The sequence below is a fragment of the Onychomys torridus genome, chromosome 14 (assembly GCF_903995425.1).
Source record: "Onychomys torridus chromosome 14, mOncTor1.1, whole genome shotgun sequence".
In the NCBI taxonomy this organism is placed as follows: Eukaryota; Metazoa; Chordata; class Mammalia; order Rodentia; family Cricetidae; genus Onychomys; species Onychomys torridus.
In genome coordinates this window covers 24,580,496-24,608,461 of record NC_050456.1, presented here as the reverse complement: position 1 = coordinate 24,608,461, position 27,966 = coordinate 24,580,496, and the positions used below count along the sequence as shown (strand labels likewise).

At 38.2% G+C, this 27,966-nt stretch overlaps 1 protein-coding gene across 16 annotated transcripts in view; it reads left to right on the top strand.

The window, feature by feature from the left end:
- Ralgapa1 (Ral GTPase activating protein catalytic subunit alpha 1) overlaps positions 1-27,966 on the top strand; it is a 212,136-nt gene that overhangs the window by 160,796 nt on the left and 23,374 nt on the right. For all 16 annotated transcript variants that reach the window (XM_036205956.1, XM_036205953.1, XM_036205958.1 and 13 more), the window contains 3 exons: positions 2,367-2,522; positions 16,270-16,428; positions 18,039-18,166. In XM_036205956.1, the coding sequence (XP_036061849.1) occupies positions 2,367-2,522; positions 16,270-16,428; positions 18,039-18,166 (443 nt within the window). The remainder of the gene's footprint in view (positions 1-2,366; positions 2,523-16,269; positions 16,429-18,038; positions 18,167-27,966) is intronic.

Sequence of the window (27,966 nt, the reverse complement as noted above, 5' to 3'; positions counted from 1 at the left end):
GGGTCCCAGACTGAATAAAAAGGGAAAGCAAACTGAGCACAGCATTCATTGCTCTCTGCTTCCTGATTGGGGATGTAACGTTCCTCAGCTGGAGAAGTCAGTAACTAAAACTATATAGACAAACTAGAAAAGCCAGAGAACTGGGAAGTGAGCCCCTAGAAAAACTGCACACATATGTCCAAGGTCAGATAGGAAGCCTAGACTTCCATCTTCTCTAGACAGTAAGGAGAAGCTCTCCACACTGAGGTAGTATCAGATGATGTCAGAGAAGGTGGAGAAAGCCAATGACTTCAGCTCTTACCAGAACAATTTATTGGTTTCTGTGCTACAACCCTGATACTGATATATATTATATATTATATCATGACCTAAAATGTTTCCAGATCGTCATACAGCTCAATTGATAGCTTTTTAGATGTAGTTGAAGTGCAGTTACATTTTGTGATTTTTTTTTTCACATTTTTTTTTATTCTAGGCTAGAATGGGTACTGACTAGAAAGACAGTTTTATAAATAAATATGAGACATCTAATTGATGATTTTTCGAAGTTGACATTGTTTTTAACATTCCCCAGGTCATTTCAGCTTTGATTTTTACTGACTTTAGTGCCTCCCAAAGCCTTTCTAGTTTACTGTTAACACCGAGTTGCCTAATGTAATAAGTTCATAGTAAACAACAGCTGATTTCCTTCTTACTTAGCTCCTACTAATTAGAGATCCTTAAATACTATTTTTAAAAAAATACAGGGGTAAACAAATCACCTCTAATAAAGTTGCCTCTTGGTATAATATGTGGTGATTGGTTCCAGGTCCCCCTTCAGATACCAAAAATTTACAGTACTCACATCCTTTATATAAAATGACAGCACAATGCACATTTTCCTGAATACTATATGGATTATTAATAATATCCAATAAAATGTAAACATTATGTAAGTAGTTGTTGCATCAGGCCATGTGTGGTTGTGGCACATGCCTTTGAGTCCAACATTTGGGAGGTAGAGACAGGAGATCAGGAGTTCAAGGCCAGCCTGGCCTATGTGAAACCCTGTATCAAACTAGTTGTCATACTATATAACTTAGGAAATACTAATAACAGGAGAAAAAAGTGTGTATGTGTTTGGTACAAGCTCATTTTTTCTGAATACTTTCAATCCATAGTTGATTGAATCTGTAGATGTGGATCCTACAGATACAGAGAGCCAGCTGTAATTCTAGATTTAATATTGGCCAATAGCATATAAAAGACCTTACTCCTTTTTCCCCTTTATTGAAAATAGATTTTTTTTTTTCTCACACAATATATCCTGATTAGGTTTCCCTTCCCTCTACTCCTCCCAGTTCCTTCCCACCTCCCCTTGCATCCAGATCCACCCCTTTTCTGTCTCTCATTAGAAAACAGGTTTCTAAGGATAATAATATAGTGTAATATAATAATGTAAAACAAAAGCTAACACATCAGAAAGAGACAAAACAAACCAGAAGGAAAAGACCTAGGAGAAGGCACAAGAGACAGAGACCCACTCATTCACACACTTAGGAATCCCACTAAAAAACAAAAAACACCAACACTGAACTGGAAGCCATAATCTATATGCAAAGGACCTATGGGGTAAAATGAGAGACATATATAATACATAATAAAAATAAAAAGTAATAAAATAAAAATACTTTTAAAAGGAAAAAGGATGGAAAAGTCCTGACATGACAGTATGAGACAAGGACTCTCCAAAGACGCCAGTGAGTTAGTTTTCTCTGGCCATCCACTGCTGGCCATGGGCCTACCCTTGAGAGTGGTTTGTTTCCCCAGTGAGACTTTCTTGGAGGAAGTTCAGTTTTCATTTGCAAGTGTTTTATCAGTTGGAAATTGATTCCGAGTTAGGGATAGGACCATGTATCCACTTTGCTTTTCAGCTCTAGGATCCCATCTGGTGCAGACCTTGTACAAGCTGCCTCAGTCTCTTTGAGTTCACATGTGGGTCAGTCTTGTTGATTTAGAGGACCTTGTTTTCTTGGTGTCCTCCATCCCCTCTGGCCCTTACACTCTTTCTGCCTCCTCCTCATCTGTGGGGTTCACTGGGCCTTGAGGGAAGGGATTTGATGGATACAATCTGCTTAGGGCTGAGTGTTCAAGGTCTCTCATTTTCTGCATAATGTCTGGCTGTGGGTCTCTATATTTGTTCCCACATGCGGCAGGAGGAAGCTTCTCTGATGATGGCTGAGCAAGGCACTGATCTATGAGTATAGCAGAATGAAAAGACCATATTCCTAATGGCTCTAGTAAAGTGGTTTTTTTTTTTCCTTTGTCAACGGTGTTTCTGAGGTTTTGTTGTTGTTATTGATTATATAATTCTTCATTGTTTCTAGGTAAACCTTACAAATCATTGTGGCTTCATGGGAGGACTTCAGAAAAACAAAAGCACTGGACTGACCACTCCATATTTTGCTACCTCTACAGTAGAAGTAATATTTCATGTATCAACAAGAATGCCTTCTGATTCCGATGACTCTCTGACCAAAAAAGTAAGTGCCAAGTTAAAGGGAAAAAAAAAACCAACATCCAGTTGGTAGATCCCTGCTGGAGCGTGAAGAGCTTGTTTCTTTAACCGATGCCATCTTTAAAACCAGGATTGTTACTTGGGTGGTGGTAGCTCAAGCCTTTAATCCCAGCACTTGAGAGGCAGAGCTAGGCGGATCTCTGTGAGTTCAAGGCCAGCCTGGTCTACAGAGCAAGATCCAGGACAGGCACCAAAACTACACAGAGAAACCCTGTCTCGAAAAGCCAAAAAAAAAAAAAAAAAAAGACAAAAAAAAAAAAAAAAGAGAGAGAGAGAAAAACAAAACCAGGATTGTTGTATAATAAATTGTGTTTTCCTTTGATAAGGAAAACAATGGTGTGATTAAAGGCTACAATCTTTTTTTATTTAGGTTTATTTTTAATCACTTTAATATGTGTGTCTGTGTGAATGTGTGCCACATGTATGCAGGTATAGAAGAGGCCAGGAAAGGCTCTCAGATCTCCCAGGAGTGTGAGCCACCCAATGTGGGTGCTGAGAACTGAATTCAGGTCCTCTGGAACAGCAGTAAATGCTCTTAACCACAAAGCCATCTCTTTAGCTTTTTTTTTTTTTTTTTTTTTTTTTGGAGACAGGGTTTCTGTGTAGTTTTGGTGCCTATCCTGGATCTCGCTCTGTAGACCAGGCTTGCCTCAAACTCACAGAGATCCGCCTGCCTCTGCCTTCCTAATGCTGGGTTTAAAGGTGTGTGCCACCACCACCTGGCTTACTTTGCTTTTTTTTTTGTTCGTTTTTTTGTTTTGTTTTTTTCAAGACAGGGTTTCTCTGTGTTGCTTTGCCCCTTTCCTGGAACTCACTTGGTAGCCCAGGCTGGCCTCGAACTCACAGAGATCCGCCTGCCTCTGCCTCCCGAGTGCTTGCGCCACCACCGACTGGCGCTTACTTTGCTATTTACTTACTTTGCTATTTTTAATAAATTTTATTTTATAATATTTGATGTTTACAGCAATATGTTTAGAAAATATGTATAAGTGGTAAATTATTTCTGTGATGAGGCAAATTAATTTATCCATCATTCATTAAGTAGTTACTTTTCTGTGGTAATAGCAGCTAAAATTCAAATGTCTTTGAGCACAAAAATCTCATTTTTGAACCAATATACTTGTTCACTAGATTCCTGGATGTGTTAACCTATACACCTGCTACTTAGTATCCTTTGGCCTTTGTCTCCCTCCTTCTCTCCCTGTGCATCACTGTTTTGGTTTGGTTTTGATCTCCTGTTCATTTGGAATGTGTCGTTTGTTTGTTTGTTTGTTTGTTTGTAGACATAGTCTTGCTGTGTAGTCCTAACTGTTCCTGAACTCATGATCATCTTGCCCAATCTCTTGAGTGGTGGGATTATTCGTATATACCAAAACAAACCTGGGTAATTATTATTATATTTTTGTATATTTAATTTTTTTAATTCTGCATATAAACATGATCATATGTTTTCTTTGTTTGGCATATTTTTCTCTTAGCATAATCGCCTTCAAGTTTTTCCATGTTGTAGCAAATGGCAGAATCTTCTTTTTTAAAGCTAATCAGTATTTCATCACACCCACATATACCACATTTTCTTTATCCATTGATCATGAATGGATACAGTCCTACTTTCATTTCTGTTTTGGGATAAAAATTATGGAAGAAAGGGTCTATTTTAGTTCACGATTCCAAGTTACAGATCATCATTGTGGGAAGTCAGGGCAGGAACTTCAAATAGCTAGTCATATCATCCACAATCAAGAGCAGAGAGTAATGAATGTACACATGTTCACCCACTTGCTTGCTTCTGCTTAGCCTAATTTCTCCAGTCTTACATAGTTCAGGAACCCCGTCTAGGGACTGGTGCTTTGCACGGTGGGCTGGTCCTTCCCCCATGCGTTTCCTTAATGAGGACAGTTCCCCACAGGCATGCCCACAGGTCAGTCAAATGCAGAAAGTCCTTCACTGAGAGTCTCTTCCCAGATAATTCTTAGTTGTGTCAAGTTGATGGTTAAAGCCAGCCATCAGAGAGCTATAGGATGTTTCCATTTCCTAGTTATTATGAATGTTCTGCAAGAAATCTAGGGATGTAGGCACTTTTATGAGATCATAGCCTAGTTAGTTCACTTTGTCAACTTACTACAGCCTACAGTCATCTGAGAAGAAAGCCTTCATTGAGGAATTGCCTAGATCAGATTAGCCTGTGAACATGTCTTTGGGAGGGATGGTTCTTATTGATACAGGAGGGCCCAACCCACTCTGGGCAGCGCTATTCCTTGGCAGATAGTTCTGGGGTGAATACAAACACTAGCTAAGAGAGGACCTTTAAGTGAGCCAGCAGGGACTTGCTGTATTTCCTTTCTGTGAAGAGTTCATGCTTGAATTCCTGCCCAGATTTCCCTTAGGGATAGATTATGAGTGGTAAGCTAAAATAAATCCTTTCCTCCTTTCGGTTGCTTTGGGTCAGAGTGTTTCATGACATCAACAGAAAGGAAGCTGGAGCAGGCATGTGCTCAGAGCAGAGATTGGTAGTTCACATGTAGTTCTTTCTTAGCAGTCTCCACGCTGTCCCCTGTAACTGCTCCATTTCCGCACATTGCACCAATGATGAATGAGTGTCCCCTTTGCTCTGCGCTCTCAGTGCTCACCTCTTTTTATCATAGCTACCCACCAAAACTTGTAGTGGTTTTAATTTCACACGCTCATCTTTCTCTGCACCTCTGTGGTTTAACTTGTCTCAGGAGAAATGTGTGTTCTGGTCCTTTGCCCATGTTTTACTGTGTTTCATTTTCTGTTTATTGAGTTGTAAATATCCTCCATAGTTTTGGCTCCTGACCCTTCATCAGATATGTGGTTTGCAGATTGTCTGGTTTTCTCCAAGTTGGTAGGTTGCCTTTCTTGCCTTTTGGCTTTGTTCATCTTGGTTCTGTAGTACATGTATTTGATGTGACAAACCAAAAACGAAATATTGCTAAAACCAGAGTCAAGTAGCTGCCCCCATATGTCTTTTTGGGACTGAGATTTAGGTCTTTTATACACTTGGAGTTTATTTTTGTGAATGGTGGAAAATATGTGTCATTTCATTAGTTTGCGTGTGGAAATCTAGGTTTCCATTCCATTTATTGAAGAGATTATCCTTTTTTGCATGCTTTATTGGCATCCATATTGAGACATTTGTACTTATTTACACATTCTCTATTCTGTCACCTCAGTCTACACATTTTTATGACAGTACCATCTTGATTACTGGGGGGCAGGGGTCTTAATTTTATCCATGAATTCTAGTTCATTGTTAATTCTGGCCCCTGTTATTTCCTGAATTTTTACAGTATCAGACAATAAGCATGTCTCTTTTCTTTTAAGATTTATTTATTTATTATGTACACAGTGTTCTGTTTTCATATTTGGCTGCAGGCCAGAAGAGGGCACCAGATCTCATTACAGATTGTTGTGAGCCACTATGTGGTTGCTGGGAATTGAACTCAGGACCTTTGGAAGAGCAGTCAGTGCTCTTAACCTCTGAATCATCTCTCCAGCCCAAGCATGTCTTTTTATGGTTGAGTACTTTAGACACCAGAAGCAGGCCTTAGAAGGGGAAAAAAAAAAAGACAACAAAGCTTTCTCTGACTTTCACCTAGCCCCTTTTCTACTGAAGGCAGGCCATAGACACTAATCAGCTCCTGCCTTCTGTCTTGGAGGTAGCCATAAATTGATTATCTTGACATGACTTGTCTGTAAGTAAATCATAAGATCCCCATTTCAGAAGAGCTCTCACCCCATACCCATGGGAAAGGACAGCTTCACACAAGACCAAGAAGAATCAGCAGACAGGCTCTGCTGAGTTCCCCCACTCCATCTGTTAGCACTAGTCCAGTGATATTGCTGCAGCGCTTCAGTCATGGCTGTGCCATCAAGTCTCCATGTGTGAACCCAAAGGATGGTGCTCAGAGAATTTCTGGATAGCCAAACACATAGAGGTTCCTGGAGAATGGCCTTGCCAGAAACAGCATGGAAGTTCCACACCCCATCTTTCATCTTAGTCTGCACATTTGTGATGCCTAATCTTGATGGTCAGATTGAATAGATTTGGAGAGAGCATTCTCAAGGCATTTACCTAAGGAGGGAAGAGACTCTCTTCCCCAGATGTGGGTGGCATCATTTTCTAGGCTGGAGTCTCAGACTGTAAACAGAAAGTCAATTAAGTGCTAATATTTCCTTCTCTCTGCTCTTTGGTCAGCACTGAGGATCAAACCACTCTACAGATAAACTTATTCCTCAGTTCACTTTCTCTCACACTCTGTCTTTCCCCCCATTACTTTCTGCCTCCATAGTTTACCAATTCTAGAAGTATAATAAATAGGCCATACAATATTTGTCCTTTTGCACTGTCTTATTACCTGAACATTTTTAAGGTTTCATGCATGTTGTAGCACATCAGAATTTCATTCTTTTATATAGCCAGATATCTAATTGTATGAATGTACTGCATTTTGTTTATCTGTGTATCTGTTAGTAGATATTTGGGTTGTTTCCACCTCTTGACTATTGTGAATCATACTGCAGGAAACATTGACATACTGTTTAGATGCTGGTTTTTACTCTTTGGGCTGTATACCTAGGAATAACATTGTTGGGTTATGTTCACACTATATGTTGAGCTTTCTGAAGATGCTTAGTATCAGCTGCACCACTTTACATCCGTGTCAGGCTTGCACAGTGGTCCCACCCTTTCCACATCATTACCAACACTTGTTAATTTGCATCTTTTTTAGAAAAAACTATAGACATCCTGATAAGCACTGAGTAGTTATCTTATTTATTTGTTTTAAGGCAGAATTTATCTGTCATCTATCACAGGCTTTTCTTGAACTCAACTGTGCAGCACATACTGGCCTCAAACCTCATAGTCTTCCTTCCTTTCTCTTCTTACCACCATGCCTGTCCCAAAGTAGCCACCTCCTTGTAGTTTTCCTTCACATTTCTGTAACAACTAAAGATAGTGAGCATCTTCTCTTCCATCTGCTTTGAAGAAATGTCTATCCCAGACATGTCATTTTAGGAGTTCTCTATATGTTGTAGATATTAATCCGTTATCCACTGATTGGTCACTATTTTTGGACTCCAATTTAATTTCTCTTTTGTTACCTTTGCTTTTAATGTCAATTCAAGAAACCATTGCCAAACACACTATCATGGAGATGTTTCTCTATTTTCTTCAGAGACCTTTATAGCTTTAGCTCTTAGTATTTAAGTTTTCTGTTCATAAGGGTTGGGGATTTAGCTCAGTGGTAGAGTGCTTGCCTAGCAAGTGCAAGGCCCTGGGTTTGGTCCCAGCTCTGGGAAAAAAAAAAGTTTTCTGTTCATACTGAGCTCTTTGTAGTGTATGGAGTGAGATACAGAGTTGCATATAAATGCCCAGTCTTTTCATCACTTTTGTAGAGAAGCTGCTGCATTCTAGTTCATTAGGCTACATGTCTGTCCTTATGCTAGTTCCATACTGTTTGGATGACTGTCACATTCTAATTTTGACTCAAGAAGTATGAATCCTCCAGCTTTTTTTCAGGATTGTTTTGGCTTTGAACATCTCTTGAAAGTCCATATAAAATTTTAGAATGGGTTTCCTATTCCTGGATCTATTGGAATTCTTCCTTCTCTTCTAATTACCAAGTACAAAGTAAGGGATTTAATTATGACATTTTCATCCATACATAGAATGTATTTTGGTCCCTCTTACATTGTTGGGATTTTGATAGCGATATATTGAATCTGTAGATGGTGTCAGGTAGAATTAATGCTGTGTCTGAGGTTGTTTTATCGCATTTTAGAGTTTATTTTGTGCGTAGGGTGTCCACTTGTAATGACACGCATGTGGAGGTCACTGGGACCCACCCTCTCCTTCCATTATGTGGGTCCCAGTGACGCAACTTGGGTCATCAGTCTTGGAACAAGAGCTTTTACCTGCTGCTACCTTTCTGGCCTGTTGTTGTTTTTTTAAATGTTGTTTGTTTATTTATTGTTTGTTTGTGTGTGTGTGTCTGTGTGTGCACACGCACATGCTTGCTTGTATGCCACAGTACATGTGGAGGTTGGAGGACAACCTGAGGGAGTTGTTCTCTCCTTCCACCATATGGACTCTGGAGGTTGAACTCAGGTTGTCAGGCTTAGCAGCAGGCCCTTACTTGCTGAGCCATCTTGCCAGCCCCTTCTCATTTTTTTAAATATAAATATATGGTTATAGTTTTTAAAACTTTTATAATATAGGCATGTGCATTACTGTTAAAATAAGTATTGTTGAAAAAATGTCCAGCCTAAATTAGCTTTTTTACTTAAAGCAGTTTTAAAGGGTTTGTCTGTCTTAAAATCCAACAGAAAGAAGATATAAATGTAATCTCATAATTCAGTATTGCTACTTTAAACCTTCTTTTCATAGAAATCAAAAACAAAGGATACTGGTCTTTTTCCATATACTGATTTTCCCTATTCTTTATTCTCTATGATGCTTCATGTTAATATGCTCTTCAAGCATCCTAGTAATATTTATTTTCAGTAGCAGACTTCTGTTTTAGTTTTATTATAATATCACTTTCTTTTTAACAGGTTAAATGTTTAAACTTAATCATAGAAGCCAGTTGTCTTACACTAGTTCTTCTTAATAAAAAATCACTTTCTGTATTGGTATTTTTTCTCCCAAATTTAATAAATTCCACATTAGTGGTAATAAGTTGAGGCCTAGAACATGTCCTATTACAAATGAACAATTGGATTTCATTAGGTTGTCCCCCCTGTCCTTTGTCCATATATCTTCAGGTGTGTTAATCCATTCAGTGGACACATTAATGAGCACTGGTCACAGTGTAATATTGGAGGAAGTAAAGCTTGTTGACCTCAACCTGGAGTTTAATACCTCTAATTAAATTAGACAGTCGGCAGGCAGTAGAAAGAAATAGCCATGCCCCTGGCAAGCTAGAATTATTTATGACTCTGGTTCTATGTTTTAAACTTGGTTGAAGAAAAGTCATTTATATCCATTTTATAAAAACTAATTTTAGTTCTGACTTTTTATTTTAAATATTATGTGGTAGTTTTGTAAATTATTTTTAAGTATTTTATTTTCTCAGAATGCAAAGTTAATGTCCCTGGATCTATTTAAGTATAACTTTTTGTGCATGTGTGTGAAGTGAAGGTCTTTCAAATCTCAAGGTAATAGCAGCAGAATTTTTGTAACATAGACTATGCTTTTTGAACAAATTAACTATTCAATCTAGTAAAGTCTCTCTTAGAAAACTTATGCCACTGTATCAAAAATCCTGATAGAACCCCAGTCCAAGCTATCCATTCTATAAATTATTTCTACCTGAGAAAGATTGATGGAAAATGGTTAAAAATAATTTCCACTTAACTGACTGTATGTACCCCTAAAAGTAAAAAGTTCTGCAAGAACTGGGGTAGAGTGCAGAGAGGGGCCTCCTGTCTCCTCTCTCTCTCCTTGTGGCAGCCACTTGCTGGGCCTCTGCTGCCAAGGTAGCTGAATCATCCTTTTAGAAGCTTGATGAAGATCAAGCTGAATCATTGCAGAATACTTAGTTGGACTCTGTAGGCTGTCTTTCATTTCCTGAACCCCCAAAAGAGGAAAAAGAAGTACTCTGTTTCCTTTGAAATACTGTTAGTGTAGTGGACAATAGGTCATGTCTTGAAACTTGATCACAACAGTTTCTCAATAAATGGGTCTTAAATACTCTACTTGGTCTAGTTTTTATTTCAAATCTATTTTTATTTTGATTTTAAAATAAAATTAGCATGTGAGAGACTTCCAAAAGAACTACAAGCTAAATATAGTCTGAAAAATTAATTTTGAAACAGCTTTATGGAATAATGACAAAAATATTTTATTATTTCAGTAAAAGTGGGCTTCATAATGGACTTGATGGATGTTATGGAGTTGGCCTAGTCTGCTGTCTGTCGCTGTGATAAACTCCATGATTAAAAGCAGTGTGAAGGAGGAAAGGGTTTATTTGGCCTACATGGACCAGTTTTATAGTCCATCATGGAGGGAAGCAGGCTGGGCGCTCAAGCAGAAGCAGGAACCATGGAGGACCTTGCCTTAGTGGCTTCCTCAGTTTGCTGTCATATACAAAACCAACCTGCCCAGGGTGACAGTATCCATAGTGGACTGGGCCCTCCCACATCAATTATTACTCAAGAAAATGTCTCACAGACATGTCTACAGGCCAGTCTGATGGAGGCATTTTCTCAATTGATGTTCCCACAAAAGTTCCTAGTGAGATCTGAGCTTGCTTTACCCAGCAGAGCTGCACTAGATGATTGCTTGACCACGTGCATGGTCACCAGGTGTTTGGAAGGGTCTGCACTTAGCTTTGCTATGGGGGGAGGTCTTTGTTCACTCCTTGACGTTCCTTTGAAAAACCCTTTAGAAGAGACCGAAGGCTGGTGGGTTTTGACCCAGGCCCTCCCGAGCTGTCCTGTGTTTCTGTCTCCCTGCCTCTATATTTCTATCTACATACTCATTTCTCCCAACTAAGAGCACCCTGCGGGAAAGTGGGAACAGATCTCCCACAGATAAAATAAATGTGCTGTTCTGCCATAAAGTGGATGTTTTAGTTCTCTTACACTACTTAAAAAACTGCCAGAGATTGGATGATGTGTAAGCAACAGTTTCTTCTCACAGCAGTAGGGGCTAGCAAGAGCAGGAGACTGCAGATCAGTGCAGTGTCTGTTGAGGAGCCACTAACCTGTTCACAGATGACTGCACTGCTCACAATAGCCATGTGCTGAGACAAGCAAGCTCTTTGGAGTCTTTTTTTCTAGACACTAACCCTTTAAAAATGATGTAATCACCTCTCCAAGTCCCTACCTGGTGGGACCTAAACTCCTAATATCATCACTGTGGAGGCTAGCATGTAAGCTTTAGGAGAATGTATTCGTCTATACCAGTGGAAAATACCTGATTTTACAAAGGGGTATAAAACAGGCCATCCCTCTGAAAATACCAACATTCATGAACTCCAGCAAAATAGGATTATTAAGCAGATGGCTTGTGAGCACTTAGATAATGAGGTGGTAATCACCAGGAGCCACTATAAGTTCAGCACAACTAATCACATCAAACTGAATTTGTTTTAATAGGATTACTAAATCAGGGCCAACCATGGACTGTGTGAAGTTTTTCGTTGTAAGTTGGAGCAATGTGGTCTTAATAGTTTGGTATGTATGATAATGACTGGTTGCATAATCATTTAGAACACAAATGCTTTAACAAGAGGAAATACAGCAAAGTGGTGCAAGTTTGGGTTCTAGAAACAGATTGCCTGGACTTGAATATTATTCTCTCACTTAAAGGTTTTATTTTTGCTGTAGCCAAACTTCTTCATCCTTTAAGCTTCAGTTGTTTATCTGGAAAAATAGTAATAATACTGATTGTACTTGCATTATTGTTGTGAAAATGAAGTTAATTGTCATAGAACATATAGAATAGTGTGCCCTTAATAAATAATGTATAATAAATACCTTTCATAAATGAAAGGCATCTTTTTAAGCAGAATGAAAATCTGCAATGACTCTCTTATGTAAACCATTTGACATTTTTGTTCAGAACTTTCATGAAGACATAAGAATGATAACCCTGATCTGGAAAAGAATGAGCCAGCACATTGAATAGCAGAGATAACCTTGACTTGGCAAAGTAAAACTTAGTAAGAATAAATATGAAATCCTCTCTTTAAATGGAGCAGTTGATTTTACCTGCTTAAAAGAACTTTGAGGCTGCCCCAGTAGATAGGGGAGCTTGCTGCCAAGCCTGGCAACCTGAATTCAATCCCCTAGAAATGTACGTGGTAAAAGGAGAGACCCAGCTCCCAAAAGCTGCCCTCTGACTTCCACACTTATGCTATGGCACGTGTGCACACACATATGCATGCACACACACATATATATACACACTAAATAAATGTTCTTTACAATCTGAACATTGTAAAGAGTTTTGTTTTGTTTTGGTTTGGTTTGGTTTTGGTTTTTCGAGACAGGGTTTCTCTGTGTAGCTTTGCGCCTTTCCTGGATCTCACTCTGTAGACCAGGCTGGCCTTGAACTCACAGAGATCCGCCTGCCTCTGCCTCCCGAGTGCTGGGATTAAAGGCGTGAGCCACCACCGCCCGGCAATTTTTTAGTTTTTTTGAGACCAGGTCGCCCAGTGTAACACTCCCTGTCCTGGAACTTGCTTTGTAGACCAGGCTGACCTTGAACTCAGAAATCCACCTTCCTCTACCCACCAGAATGCTGGGATTGGAGGTATGCACCACTATGCCTGGCAAGATCTTTTAAAAAGAACTTTGCAAGGAGAAGGGTTTGCGTTGGCCAGCTGTTTGACGATGCCATAAAGTCTCAGAAAATACTCTAGTGACAGAGGAAAAAATAGTTCCATTAGGAGTTTTCTGTATTAGAACATATATTGATAGTCTATTCCAGACATTGCAGTCCAATAGAAGCATCAGTAAAGTGAGAAAATAATACAGGAAAATGACATTTTTAACATGGAAAACAAAGTGAAGATATTAAAATGATCTTCAAATGCTGGATAAGATAAAGAATAGAATACATGTTGGATTCACTTTGTAAGGCTTATTTGAAAGAACTATTGTCAGGAAGGCAGGGTTTGCTTCATGTGAAGAATGTTATGATGATTTACACTCCTTAAAGGTAGATTCTGGGCTAACTGTGAACAACTACACTCCAACTTTAAAAGAATTAGAGCAGAGGTCAGATGTCTACTCCTTGGGTTATCACAGTTGAGGCATTGGGTGTGAAATTACCCCTTTAGAATATCTTCCAATATTCACATTCTATAATGAATGAAGGACTTCAGTTTACATATGCTGACTTTCATTGTACTTTCTTCATGAATTAATACTGGTCATCTGTAGCCTACAGTACAGTTTAGATTCCAGAGTGATGTCAGTAGCAGTTGAAGTAAATTTAGAAGAATATTTTGGTTCCCAGTCATCACACAGACCTGTCCCATATACACAGCAGTCTGGTGCTCTTTCAAAAATTGAATTGCACAAGGGTTCAAAAACACTGATAGTCTGGGTATGATGGCATATGTCTTAGTATAAACACTCAGGAGGCAGAGACAGGATCTCTGTGTTCAAGGCCAGCCTTATCTACATACTGAGTCCCAGGACAGACAGGCAGGGCTGTACAGAGAAAAACCCTATCTCAAAAAATGAGGGAGGAAGGGAGGGAGGGAGGGAGGGAGGGAGGGAGGGAGAAAAGGAGGAAAGGAGGGAGGAGGAGGAGAGAGAGAGAGAGAGAGAGAGAGAGAGAGAGAGAGAGAGAGAGAGAGATTGATCGATTGATTTAGAGCACAGGAAAACTTACTGAGTATACACAGAACATAGTCTTTTAAGTCCTTAAGAGGTAAGGAATAAATAAACATAAAACAGTATATGAAGTATCTGGCCGGGTGATGGTGGTGCACGCCTGTGATCCCAGCACTCAGGAGGCAGAGGCAGGAGGATCTCTATGAGTTTGAGGCCAGCCTGTTCTACAGAGCTAGTCCAGGACAGGCACCAAAGCTACAGAGAAACCCTGTCTCGAAAAACCAAAAATAAAAATAAAAATAAAAAATAAAAAACAAAGTATCTGTACCAATATAGACACACCCACTGTGCTTGCTAGCTCGTTTTTTATTACTGACGTTATGACCTCTGACACCTTTTGATCGCTAGAAAGCCATCTTCCAGTAGTCTTGCAGAAGCTTCCCAAATGCACAGTGATGATTAACATAATCTCAGTTTCTGTTTAACCAATATATGGGGGATTCAAAGTTAAAAAATGTCATTATGACAAGCTCAAACTACTATATTTTTAGCATTGGAATCTAAATAATAAAGGATTTTTTCATGAAAGTTCTTCCTTTAGATATCAAACACATGTAGAATGATTTTTTGATGCGCATGCTTCTATGCAGAAATTGTTACAACATCTTAACAAAAAATGTGTGTTCTTTTAAACTTCTGTAGCAGACCTTTAAATACTATGTGGAAGATATTTGAAGACAACTTTGGTTTAAAGATAATAATACAGTTGCCTTGTTCTCTCTCTCTCTCTCTCTCTCTCTCTCTCTTTTTGAGATAAGTGGCACTAGAAATTATAGATAATTTTGGCAAGAGTTCAAGGGTTAATGTAGCAGATAAATAAAAGGAATTTTCTGTAAATTGAGACCTGCATTATTTCAGTTGTCTTGTCTTTCCTAACCTAACTCATTTAATTTTAAAAAGTAAATACTTAAATTCTTCCTGACAGTGTGCTCAGCTTTTACTATCATTTATTACTTCAATTATACTTGATATCACTTAGAACAATCTGCCATTTGGAAATCTCAGGATAGCCTGGAGCTTAGTATTAGATCTGGCTGCTATTGTAACATGTACAGCATATGACATTAATGTATCACAATTAGATTGGATCATCCCTCCTGGTTACATTTATTTCACATTTCTTTTGTGTTCAGTTAACATAAACCTATTAGGGAAGCTGACACATGGGGATGGCTGTATAGGAAGGATATTTTTAAAGTATTTTGATTTAAAAATGAAATTATAGGGCCATAGCTTTTCTAGGTTGTGTAATCTCTTTTTTGCTTTTTAGAAATGGCAAAGTCTAAGTCTGTGTTTATGTCATTCCTGTGTGTCTACACAGGTGTAAGGAGTTAATTCCTGGGCCAAGGAGGGGCTGAAAAGAGCCTTTCAGAAATTGAACTGAATTCCTCTTTTTGTTTCAGTCAGACATTAAGTCCTTTGCCTGCCTTATGGCTTTTAATAAAAAAGTACATATATAAAAATAGAAAGCACTGTACGATAGCTCAGACCACCTTTATCCTTCTTTTGTCTTCTGAACCACCACAGTGTATCTGAAAGTAATGGAAAAGCCAGGGGAAAGCATCTATGAAACATAGACTCACATGTTCCAAATAATCTAGATGATGAAATTTTATAATAAAATTGAGATGTATACCATAATCTCCATGAGGAAAACTCAATAATATACACTATGTTCATTTGTTAACAACTCATTAGAAACACAACTTTTAAGTGCTTTTCTTTCTTGCAGTTTTAATTATTGTAACAAAACACTCTCAAGATTGCCAAGAGCACCTTTGTAAGCAGCACAAATATCTAAGTAACATTTTTAGGGCCCATTAAATATCAAGGCATCTGTTTGGAGGATTTTCTAAGTTCCATGGGGGGAGGTGCTGAAAATTAATTTGTTAGACCAAACATAACTGACTTTTTCCTGCTCAGTAGGTGACTATAAAATGTTTAGTTATCTATTTTTACTTCTCTTCTGACTGCCTTCTTCAGGCCACCTTGCTACTTATTAGCACTTCAGAAAATGTATAGAGTAAGAGGAGAAGAATCTCAAATCAGTCACTTTTTAAAACAGTCTTTGAGAGTGAAATTGCGGTGGTACAGTTGCTAGTTTGAAAGAGTGGGCTGTGACTGTTTTCTAGGTCTTTCTGTCTCATTGACTGTGGGAGTTGAAAGTACCTGGTCTTCTTCTGTGTTTCTTGATGACTTTGAGTGTTTGTATTTGTATTTTATGTGTCATGCAAACGATCGACTATTTCTCTTCTGTATGCTCTGTGGTCTCTAGCTGTAGAACTATACTCACATGGCTTTCATAAGCACTATAAACTATTTCCTTGATTTTCCAGTTGAGACACCTAGGAAATGATGAAGTACACATTGTTTGGTCAGAACATACTAGAGACTACAGAAGAGGAATTATTCCTACGGAATTTGGTGATGTCCTCATTGTAATATATCCAATGAAAAACCACATGTTCAGTATCCAGATCATGAAGAAACCAGAGGTGAGAATTCCTAGCTTCTGTCTTAGTAATAGATTTTCAATTGTGAAAATAGGGGGAATACAACAGACTGTGTAGCTGTGTAGACTCTTAAGCATAGTTTGAAGGACCTAACCTGGCTAGGGAGACTGCCTCAGTGGAAGTTCCTTTGTGTTTGACCTTTTAGTAAAACAGAAAACAGTTGAGTTTCCAAAAGACACGGTAAGAGGAACAGTTGTAGCCCCAGCAGAGTAGAGGCAAGATAATCAATCGCCAGAGCTTCAAGGCTAGTCTGTGCTACTTAATGAACTGAGAAAGCCAAAAATAATTGTAAAATAATAAATGAAATGTCTGCAAGTATTTTTAAATGTTAAAGAGTTGTTACCTCTCCTCCAGTTGGATATCTTATATGTAGCACAGGATTTCAACCCTATTTCAGAAGTATTTCTTTCTAAGATAATAAAAGTTTGGCATTATTTTCACGTGTTCTTCTCTTTTAAGATGAATGTTTTTAATAGAAAAATTTTTTGACAGTTGATTCAAAATCTTCAGAATTCCTTGAATTTGGCCAAGTTTCCATTTATAAATTTTTCTGATGGACAAGTATTTTTTTTAAAGGTTTATATAAACCAGAAGTCAGCTTATGACAGGGCTAATTTTGTGCAACCTACAAACTGAGAGTGTTTTTCATATTTTTAAAGCATTTTCACAAAAATTATAAATTTCACAAAATTGATATATTATATGGCTACAAAGCCTAAAATACTATGTCATCCTCAGGGAATTGTCTTGCCTTGAGCTACCATTCTTGTCAGCCATATTTAAATGGGTTTTTTTTGTTGTTGTTTTTTTCCAGTACTGGGCCTTGCACCCAGCTAGATTAGCACTCTACCACTGACCTATATATTCACAGCTTTAAGTTGTCAACTCATGAAAGTGGTGCTTGGTTCTCAAAGCATAGGTTTTGTTTTTTCACTAGCCAAACCAAATGCATTCTTGGTTCTGTACTTGTGTTACGTTTGGTTTTGTTCACTCTGACAACATCTGGGCACATCTTAAAGAGGAAAGATGCGTGTGTTTTCTCTCATGATTTAAGTCCGTGGTCTTTTGGCTCCTTGGCTCTGTGCCTGTGGGTCAAAGTTCTGGTTACCCAGTCTCTTCCCCAGAGCTCCCCTTCTAAACGTGGTCTTGGGAACCAAGCATTCAGCATGAGTTTGCAGAAGACATTTCATGTCCAAACCATAAGAATAATAAAACTGGTATCTCACAGAAACGACTATCTAACTGCCTACCTGTAAGAATGTGTATCTTTTCCTGTGTTTGTTTAATAGAAGAATTGTGTGTGTGTGTGTGTGTGTGTGTAGCTGACACTACGAAACTAGAAATTGTCAGAGTATATAAATTAGTTACACAAAGCACATAGTTCTTTTAAATGGACACCCTTTGACCTTGGGCATTTTTGTTTGTTGACTTAATGGGAGTGATTCATCATGTAAAAAATTAAATTTGAATAATATTTTTACTTGAAAGAACAACCAAAGAGGAAACAAACACATGTGTATGCAAAGGATCTTGTTTTTATTATAATCTTTCTGCAGTTTGAGTTTAAAATTCTTTTCTCGTCTCTCTGTCAGGTTCCCTTCTTTGGTCCACTTTTTGATGGTGCTATTGTGAATGGAAAAGTCCTGCCCATTATGGTCCGATCCACTGCAATAAATGCTAGCCGTGCTCTGAAGTCACTGATCCCATTGTATCAGAACTTGTATCCTTTCCACCTGTGCAGTCAGTGCACCAGTGCACATCTGCTTACAAAAGGGAAATAGTTGGCATAGAAAAGACGCTAGCATTTCTGTTTATTGATAAGTGGCCGAGTTTCTCTCTAGTGATTAATTGTGGTGTTTGAATGGTTTGATTTCTTATATACTTTTAATAAATATTCATCTTTGACCTAGTTAATTAAATAATCAAAACAATCACTGAAAAGAATTCAGTCTGCATGGAAAAACATACTTTTTTTATTACATGTGTTTTAAAAGAGGAGTGTGCAGAATATATACTAATAAGGGGCCAGCCATTCAGCTGGAAGTTTGTGTCCAGAAACACTTGTGAGAAAAATGAAAATTAAACCAGTCTTAAATGATAACTAATCAGGTGGAAGAGGATCAGAACCTTCTAAACTGCAGCAGCATACTGAGGAGACATAAAAATGGGAGAAGCTGTGGAATGCTTAGGAACATGGCTCCTGGAGCCAGCCTGTCTGGTCAGGTGCTGCTCTTCTGGAGCTGGACAGCCTCCCTGAGCCTCAGCATACTTACCTATGAAATGAACTCAGTGAGAGTAACTGCCTCATGAGCTTGGTCAGGCCACAGAACCAGGTTTGGTTTTTCCTTCTCTTCAGTGTCTGGAATTGAACCCAGGCCTTGAGCATGCTAGGGAGTCACTCTACCACTGAGTCATAGTCCCAGGACAAGTTATGGACTCCTTAAATCTCACTTGATCTGTAAAGAGTCCAATGTTATGTCAGCATTATTATGAGTGCTAGATGACTATGCAATTATCACTTATAATATTTATAAATATTACAGTCAGTATAAAACATCTATGCCCAAGATGAAGGAGTTGCTTAATTGAACTTTTATATTGGGCTGATTAGTGCTTAAGGTGAATTCTCAGTTCTACCTTATGACATTTTTAATATTTTATTATATTGAGATAATGGTTGCCACATTGGAGAATATTCTAAAATGAAAAAAAATAATTTCTATTAAAATAGTAGGCATGAGCAACAGATCTAAACAGTTCCTCTCAATGAAATTGCTTGTAGAATACTTAGACTGAGGGGCTGGAGACATGGTTCAGCAGTTAAGATCATGTATTGGTTTGCAAAGGACCTGCTTTGGTTCCCAGCACCCACATCATACAGCTCACAACTACCTGTGATCTGAGCTCAAGGGGGACCTGATGCTTCTTGCCTCTTCAGGAACACACACACACACACACACTTAAAAATATTTTTTAAAATAAGAATACTTAGAGTGAAAACATTACATAGTACACCAAACAAACCTTTTCTAAGATGTAGAAAATTTGTCCTCTTCATACAGTTTAATAGTAGTTGGTCTTCCGTATCCATGAGTTCCTCATTTGAAAAATTCGTTCAACTTTATGTGAAAAATATCCCTTTAACAACATAGTGTGACAACTCCTAATATGGCGCTTGTATGTGTGTGTATGTATGTGTATGTGTATATATATATATATATATACCTACAAGTAATACAGAAATTTGGTTATGTGCAAATACTTTATCATTATACAATGGGGACTTGAGTGTCCACAGATTGCTATCCATGGTGGTTCCTGAAATAAATAAATAAATAAACCTTACATACCAAGAAAATATGTAATAGTAGGTATTACTACCCTTTGTTAATCTGAAGAATATTATATGTGTTTCACAAAATGCACAGTGTCTGTATTCTAATTGTTGAGGAAGAGCCAGACATAGTAGGTGCTCTTAAAGCCAAGCTGTAAAGGCAGAGAGATTGGGAAGATCACTTCAGATGAAGAGTTCAAGTCAAACCACATCGAGTGACCCCATCTCAGGCACACAAATGAATGAATGGAGATAGGAAGGAATGGATGGGAAGTGACTTCTTTACTTGAATTTAACATGAAGGTTTATATATTAAATTACAACTGGATACAGGTATTTAAGTATAGGCATATCTGTTAATTTTAAGTAACATTCTGGTTTCATAAATGTGCCAAATGTATGTTTTTGACATCAGATTTTTCAATGAGAAAATTGTATATTCTAAAATAAATCAATATACTTAACATGAATTATAGTAGAAATTGAAATAGAAGTCAGTTTTGAAAACCACCAGATTTAATACTTTAATCCTCATCAAAGAAATAAAGAGGTAGAATGTAATAAACTCAATTGTAATTATACTGCTGGGTCAGTTATCTTATATCCAATTATAGTACCTACTAAGATTCCACAGCATAAATTGTGCTATTTATGATCATTAAATGGAGTTTAAATTTTACCCTAGGAACATCTTCTCTAACTATGAATCTAATGTTCAGAAAATGAGGACAGTATTGATTGTCATCTGCTGCCCGAATCGATCATGCTAGAATTACAGTAATCTGTCAGCATTGATGACTGTCTCTCAAGCTTTGAGACCTCTGTCTCACTTCATTGCTGTTCCTTACATGACTTGTCCTTGAGAAACATTCGTGCGACCTCTGATTCTGTCCGCTAGCTGCTTTTGTCTCTTCAGCTCAATTTATTGGTTTGATCATGCAATTAGAATTAAATTGCCACACTCGGAAGGAAGGCCAGGCAGACTCTGGTGACCACTGAGCCAGAGGAGTGCTTCAAGTTTCATTTTAGGCCATCACTGGATTAGCTACCTAGAGAGAATTCCCGTTTGTTTGGTTGCTTAGTTTTAGGTTTGACAATGGAAATTATTCTAAAGCTTTTATTTCATGATCTTACCAGTTGTGACTCTATTCTTGAAGTAAAACTTGAAAGAAATTGTTTTGATCCTTAAAGTTTCACTATGACTCCTAAACATACATGTGTTTAGTGTAATGCTGTCAATGTTTGTACTTTCTTTTTTAGAGTGAGATTTTTGTACATGTAGGAATTTTCAGAATTTGTAGTGTGTGATCACATTAATAAACCCAGAGCTCCACTCTTTTATATTAACTGGTACATTTTCATATAACCCACACAAATTCCCTTCATATGTTATTCATCTTTAGATTCCTAATGATAACTAATACAATGTCAATGTTACATAAATAATGAGAAAGATGTACTTTAAGGAATTGGCTTCCCTGACTGTGGGGATTGGTAAGTGAGTACCAATTCTGTAGACCTAGGAAGAGTTGATGATGTTGTCAGTCTTCAGGCATGTAGCAGTAGAATTCCTTTTTTTCTCAAAAACCATGACTGGGTGAGACCTCCCTGTGTTATAAGGGTAAAGGGCTTTACTCAGGTCCACCAATTTAAGTAGTAATCACTCCAACACAAAACAATAACAAGCCGGGCGGTGGTGGTGCACACCTGTAATCTCAGCACTCTGGAGGCAGAGCCAGGAGGATCTCTGTGAGTTCAAGGCCAACCTGGTCTACCAAGCGAGTTCCAGGAAAGGTGCAAAGCTACACAGAGAAACCCTGTCTCGAAAAACAAAACAAACAAACAAACAATAACATCTAGACTGGTGTTCAAAAAAATACCATGTCCTTGACCAGCCAAGTTGACGAACAATATTCACTGACATATTATGATTTGCTTTGTACCTTAAATGTTGATGTATGATGAATTATTATACTTACTATTAATAGGTCAAAAATACACCGTTAGCTTTTTCTTCTTTCAGATGTATTTATTGGGGTGTCAAGATGGCCAACTGGTCTGTGGTGCTAGCTAGACTCAAGTATATTTATTGAAAGCCAGGGCTGGTGGCACATACCTGTAAGTTTCAGCATGAGAGTAGCTGAGGAGGACTTTGAGCTTGAAGCCACCTGGGCAACAATAACAAGATTCTATCTAAAAAGAAAAAAATATATATATGTATGTATGTATATGTATACATAGATGTATACACACATATAGCTGTGTCCATATATCTGTATATATACATATTTATACCTTAGCAAAGATTTTTGAAATGATGCAAACATTCAGATGGTCTTACCCTTATAAAAGTAATAATTTGATAAGTATATGGATAGTAATGATTATAATTCAAGTAAAGTTACATGCAAATTGGTATCAGAGTTCCATGGACCAGAGTTCCATGGAGGAAGAAATTAGTGTGGAATAAAATCAGGAAAGAATATGTAGAAAATCTGGGTCTCAAAGGATAGTATTTGAATAGGTAGAATGTGACATATATGCTATAATTCTTTTTTGTTGTTATTAGATTGTTTTTTGGTTTGCTTTGCTTTGATTTTGAGACAGGGACCTTTTATGTAGCCCTGACTGTCCTAGAACTTGCTGGTAGACCAGGCTGACCACAAATTCACAGAATTTCATCTGCCTCTGTCTCCTGAGTGTTAGGATTAAAGACATGTGCCACCAGGCCCAGCCAATGCTTTATTTCTTGTGATTTTTAGCTGGGGCTTTGTATGTGTCTACATATGATATAGAGGATATTCTGAGATACACAGTATTAGGGGCACTATACAGTTAAAAGGCATCTTTAAAGAGTGCTTTCCTACCACAACCAATATTACTTGATTTTTCTCAATCTGTGTAGATTGACTTTTTCTTGAATGCCAGAATTGGCTTTGTTTAACTTTATCAGACAGATTACTAAATTCAATGATAATTCTTCAATTAGTCACAGTTTGTTAGCCCTGCAGTCTACTACTCAAATGTGAGGGACCTGTTGCAGAAGTATGGAAGGCAAAGCTAAGTGAATGGTAATTGATTGGCTCCACTAATGCAGTTCCCTTTCATTATGATGGACACTGTAAAGCTCCTGGGGGGCCTCATCAATATTACTGCCATTTATGTTAGAAGAAAATGAGTTTCTTGAAAACTTACATAATTTTATGTATTTACTGTCTTTTGTAAAGCATTTTCTTAGAAAATAACATCAATAAATATGGACTGTCCTTAATTTAATCTGTAAAAAGGAGATGGTTATAGTACCAAACTCAAGATTAGTGTAAGGATTACATAAAACTGTCCAAAGAAGCACTAGTCAGCCTTCCTGTCATCTCCAGCAGCAGCTCAGAACACTGTAGCTGTGTGGGGGCTGATGATGTTATTACTGTCTAAAACACAAACCTGGGCATGCTAAAGGCTTACAACAGTTCTGACTGCCTACTGAAACAGGTCTACATTTGGTTGATCACCTGCAAACAGTTCTTTTCTCATGCCCTTCCAGCCTCGTTGTTCCCATAGCTTGGTCAAACATACCTGTGTATCTCCTCAACCCCATGGCCCTTCTCTGCTGTCTTCTCCCAGCACACTAACACACAGATGCTGTGTTTGTTCAGCTAAACCGAAGTCATCTTCTATGAATGTTCATGTTTTAAAACTCCAAGAATATGTACCTCTGCTGTTTTCTATTTAATATACTCATTCATTATAACCTAAGTGATACATCTTTAGGGGGCAAAAAGTAAAAATAATTCCTCCATTTAGCAAAATTATTGCTCACACTGCCTCAAAACATTTTGCTATAGTTCTTATATGTTTGTGCACATATCAGTAAGTTTTTTATTTTTATTTATTTATTTGTTTGTTTGTTTGTTTGGTTTGGTTTTTCGAGATAAGGTTTCTCTGTGTAGCTTTGTGCCTTTCCTGGAACTCACTCTGTAGCCCAGGCTGGCCTAGAACTCAGAGATCTGCCTGCTTCTGCCTCCCGAGTGCTGGGATTAAAGGCGTGTGCACCACTGCCGGCTGTCAGTAAGTATTACCTTCCTCCTGATTTCACTGACTTAGCACCATATCTGGCCTATGGTAAATGAGTAGTAACTCACTATGATGTAACAAAGGGCACCGTCCGTGGATGGAGTCTTAATGAATTCTTTTCTCTCACTTCCAAGGGTACTCTAAAATTCCTAAAGTTCACATGTGTTCTTATTGCCTATGCTTTTAAAGACTTATTTCTATTATTTTTAAGATAAAACTGTGTGTGTGTACATATGTAAGTGCAGAGGCATCACATCTCCCTGGAGCTGAAGTTACATGTGGTTGTGAGCCTTCCAGCATGGGTGCTGAGAAGTAAACTCTGACCCTCTGCAAGAATAGCACTATTCTTAACTACTGAACCATCTCTCCAGTCCATTATCTATGCTTTTAAGTTTATGATTAGCTTATTTTTTGAAAAGTTAAAAAAAAATTTGTAACTTATAATTTTAAATTGATATTGAACTAGGTTGCATGGGGTTGGAGAGATAGCTCAAAGGTTGATACTTGTTCCTCCTAAAGAGGAACCCATATGGAGGCTCCTAACTATCTCTAACACCATTATCAGGGGATCCAGTACCCTCTTTTGAACTCCACTGACACACATGTGGTACATATGCATGCATGCAAGAAAAATATTCATACATATAAAATAAAATCAATCTTTAAAAAACTTTATGACTTGGCTGTCACTTTGAGGAGTGTGCTGGGTAGCTAAAATGAGGAAGCCTAGAACCAAAAGAAATGTATCTATACAAACACACACATATATGTACACACACACACACACACATTTACATATATAAAGGGAACTTATTGGAATGACTTGCAGGCAGCAGTCCAACTAATCCAGCAAAGCCTAGCCGTGAATGGAAAGTCCATTAGGCTAGGTGTCTCAGCTGCTTTTCTATATGCTGGGATCCCAAAGAGGTAGGCTCCAGTGCCAGTGAAGGAATGGATGTGCTGACAAGGCCAGGGCAAGCAGGCAAAGAACAAGGAAGCCTTCCTTCTTCCATGTTCTTATATAGGCTTCCAGCAGAAGGTGTGGCCCAGATTAAAGGTGTGTCACCCTCTAGTCAAGTTGACAACTAAGAATATCTATCACAACACACAAATAAAACAACAGCAAACACATGGAAAGAGTTGTGTTTGTTTCTTGAGAGCCCTGGCTGACCTAGAATTCGCTCTGTAGGCCAGGCTGGCCTTGCACTCACAGAGATCTGCTTGCCTCTGCCTCCTGTGTGGTAGGATCAATGGTGTGCAGCACCATGCCCCAGAAGTCTGTATTTTGATTGGTTAGTTGGTGTTATTTTTATTAGTGAACATTATGCTTAGTGAAGAGCATTCATTTTCAGAGATGAAAAGTAAAAGATAAGGGTAAAGACTATCTGTTAGGGAGAAAAGTGAGCCCAAACATGTCTGACTTGATGGCACTGACTGTGGGAGACTTTGTACCATTTTACCAAGATTAAAGCTCCAAGTGCTCACATGTCCTTACTAGATGGCAGGAAAGGTGAGAGTCACAGGCGAGCAGCAGAGGGAGCTGTAGGACTCTGGGTGCTGGGGAGCTAGTCCTTCAGCTCACTGCTGGAACGTTTGTACCATTAGCGATTCCATTAGGAGTCTCCATATCTGAGGGCATTTATTTCTCATTCTTTCTGAATCAGTCTTGAACTGAATAGACAAATAGTTAGCTGGTAAATATACTCAGAACTATGCAGAGGGTCTTTTATGTGCTTGATAATAATTGTTGTGTTAGGACTTCTCCAAGAGTTGAAAATATTCTTATGCCTGACAGTCTCTAATTGGAGCACTTACATTTCTTCTGTATTAAAGACAGAATATATTACTACTTTCAAAGAATTTTTTGGTATGCTTATGTATTCCACTGACCTCTGTTTTATTGCCAACCCTAATAGTGTTTCTGCAAACAGAGCAATTCTTTAAACAGCACTTCTATAGTGACACTAATAGATTCCTTACTGTGTAATTATTTTAGCTATTCCTTTCACTGAGTGGAAAGTATCTGTTTGTTGATGATACTACTAATTATCTAGTAGATTCTTTTCAATCATTGTAGAAATCTTTTATCACATATTTTTAAAGTTATTATTGGTTTGAGAATGCTAAGTCTGACTTATGCATTCAACAAGGAAAAGATAAAAGCAACCAGATACAATGACAAACACCTATAGAACCAACTTCTTAGAAAGTTGAGGCAGGAGGATCACAAGTTTTAGACCAGACTAGACTAGGATGCATTAATAAGTTCACTATGTCTCCAAATTTAAAAAGAGAAAGGTTTATCTTTAAAGGGGCTGTAACTCAATGGAAGAACACTTGCCTAGCTTACACAAATCTCTAATACTGGAAGAGGTTGAGGGAGGAAGAAGGAGAAGCGGGAGGCAAAAAAAAAAGAAAGGGAGGAGTTGGGGATAGAGCGCTTGCTAGGCCCTGGGTTTGGTCCTCAGCTCCCCACCCCCCAAAAAAGAAAGGGAATAGACATGAAACTCTGGTGTGTAATAAATATGTGATGTTAATAGAGTAAGTTTGTTTATGGAATTGAACCAGTAATTGAACCCGTGGTTTTCCAAGACAAGGTTTCCCTGGCTGTCTTGGAATTCACTCTTTAGACGAGGCTGGCCTTTAACTCACAGAAATCCATCCTCCTGCCCCTGCATCCCAAGTGCTGGGATTAAAGATGCACCACCACCACCACCACCACCACCACTCGGCTTCAACTTAAAAACAATGCTGAAATCTGAGATAGAGGTTTTATCCTCTCCCAAGAACTGATACTAACCATATTACTAAGGACTTTGAGGTCATTCACTTAGTCACGTATTTGTTGTCTATCTTCAATCTAGGAGACACTGTCAGAGAAAAGCTAGAATTAAGAAAGCCACCCCCCCCCAGGTGTGGATGTGGTGGCGCACGTCTTTAATTCCAGCACTTAGGAGGCAGAGGCAGGTGAATCTCTGTGAGTTCGAGGTCAGCATGATCTACACATTGAGTTATTGAGCCCCAGAACAGTCAAAGCTACATAGTAAGACCTTATCTAAAAAGAAAAAAGGTCTCTGTGTTTGAGTAGCATACAGTGTGTAGGAGAGAAGAACCCTGTGAACTGGATTAGTGAACTGCACACTGAGAGGGCCCAGCAGAAGTGATACATACAAAGTAGGATAGGGATAATGACTAATTATGAGTGAGAAAAGATAGTATTGGGGTGAAGCAGATTAGGAATGGCTTTACCAAGGGATTCTGTTCTGCAGATTTCTTTTAAAGATACACGGGACGTTATGAGACAAAAAATTCAAAGCTTTTCAGGGTAGGAAAGGGATGTGGCAACATATGGAGTGTAATGTGGTCAAGAAATGCAAGTTGGTTTCTACTTCATTGATTTCAGTCCTCAATTTGATTATTTCTTGGTGTCTATTCCTCCTGGGTGAGTTTACTTCTTTTTGTTGTATTACTTTCAGGTGTGCTGTTAAGTCACTGGTGTGAGATTTCTGTCTTCTTTATTTAGTGCTATGAACTTTCCTCTTAGCACTGCTTTCATAGTAGCCCATAAGTTTGGGTATGTTTTACTTTCATTTTCATTGAATTCTAGGAAATCTTTAATTTCCTTCTTTCTTTCTTTCTTTCTTTCTTTCTTTCTTTCTTTCTTCCTTCCTTCCTTCCTTCCTTTCCTTTCTTTCTTTCTTTCTTTCTTTTTCTCTCGTTCTTTCTCTTTCTTTACCCATTGGTGATTCAGTTGAGCATTATTCAGTTTACATGAATCTCTTCTTTAATTTTTGTTGTTGTTGAAATCTAACTTTAAGCCATGGTGGTCCGATAAAATAAAAGAGGTTATTCCTTTTTTTTTTTTTTTTTTTTTTTTTTGGTATCTGTTGAGATTTGCTTTGTGACTGCGCATGTGATCAATTTTAGAGAAGGTTCCATTGGTGTGCTAAGAAGAAGGAATATTCTTTTTTTGATTAGGGTGGAATGTTCTATAGATGTTAAGTCCATTTGAGTCATAACTTCGGCTAGGTCCTTTATTTCTCTGTCAAATTTAGTCTGGCAGATCTGTCTCCTGGTGAAAGTGGCGTGTTGAAATCTCCCACCACTAGTGTGTG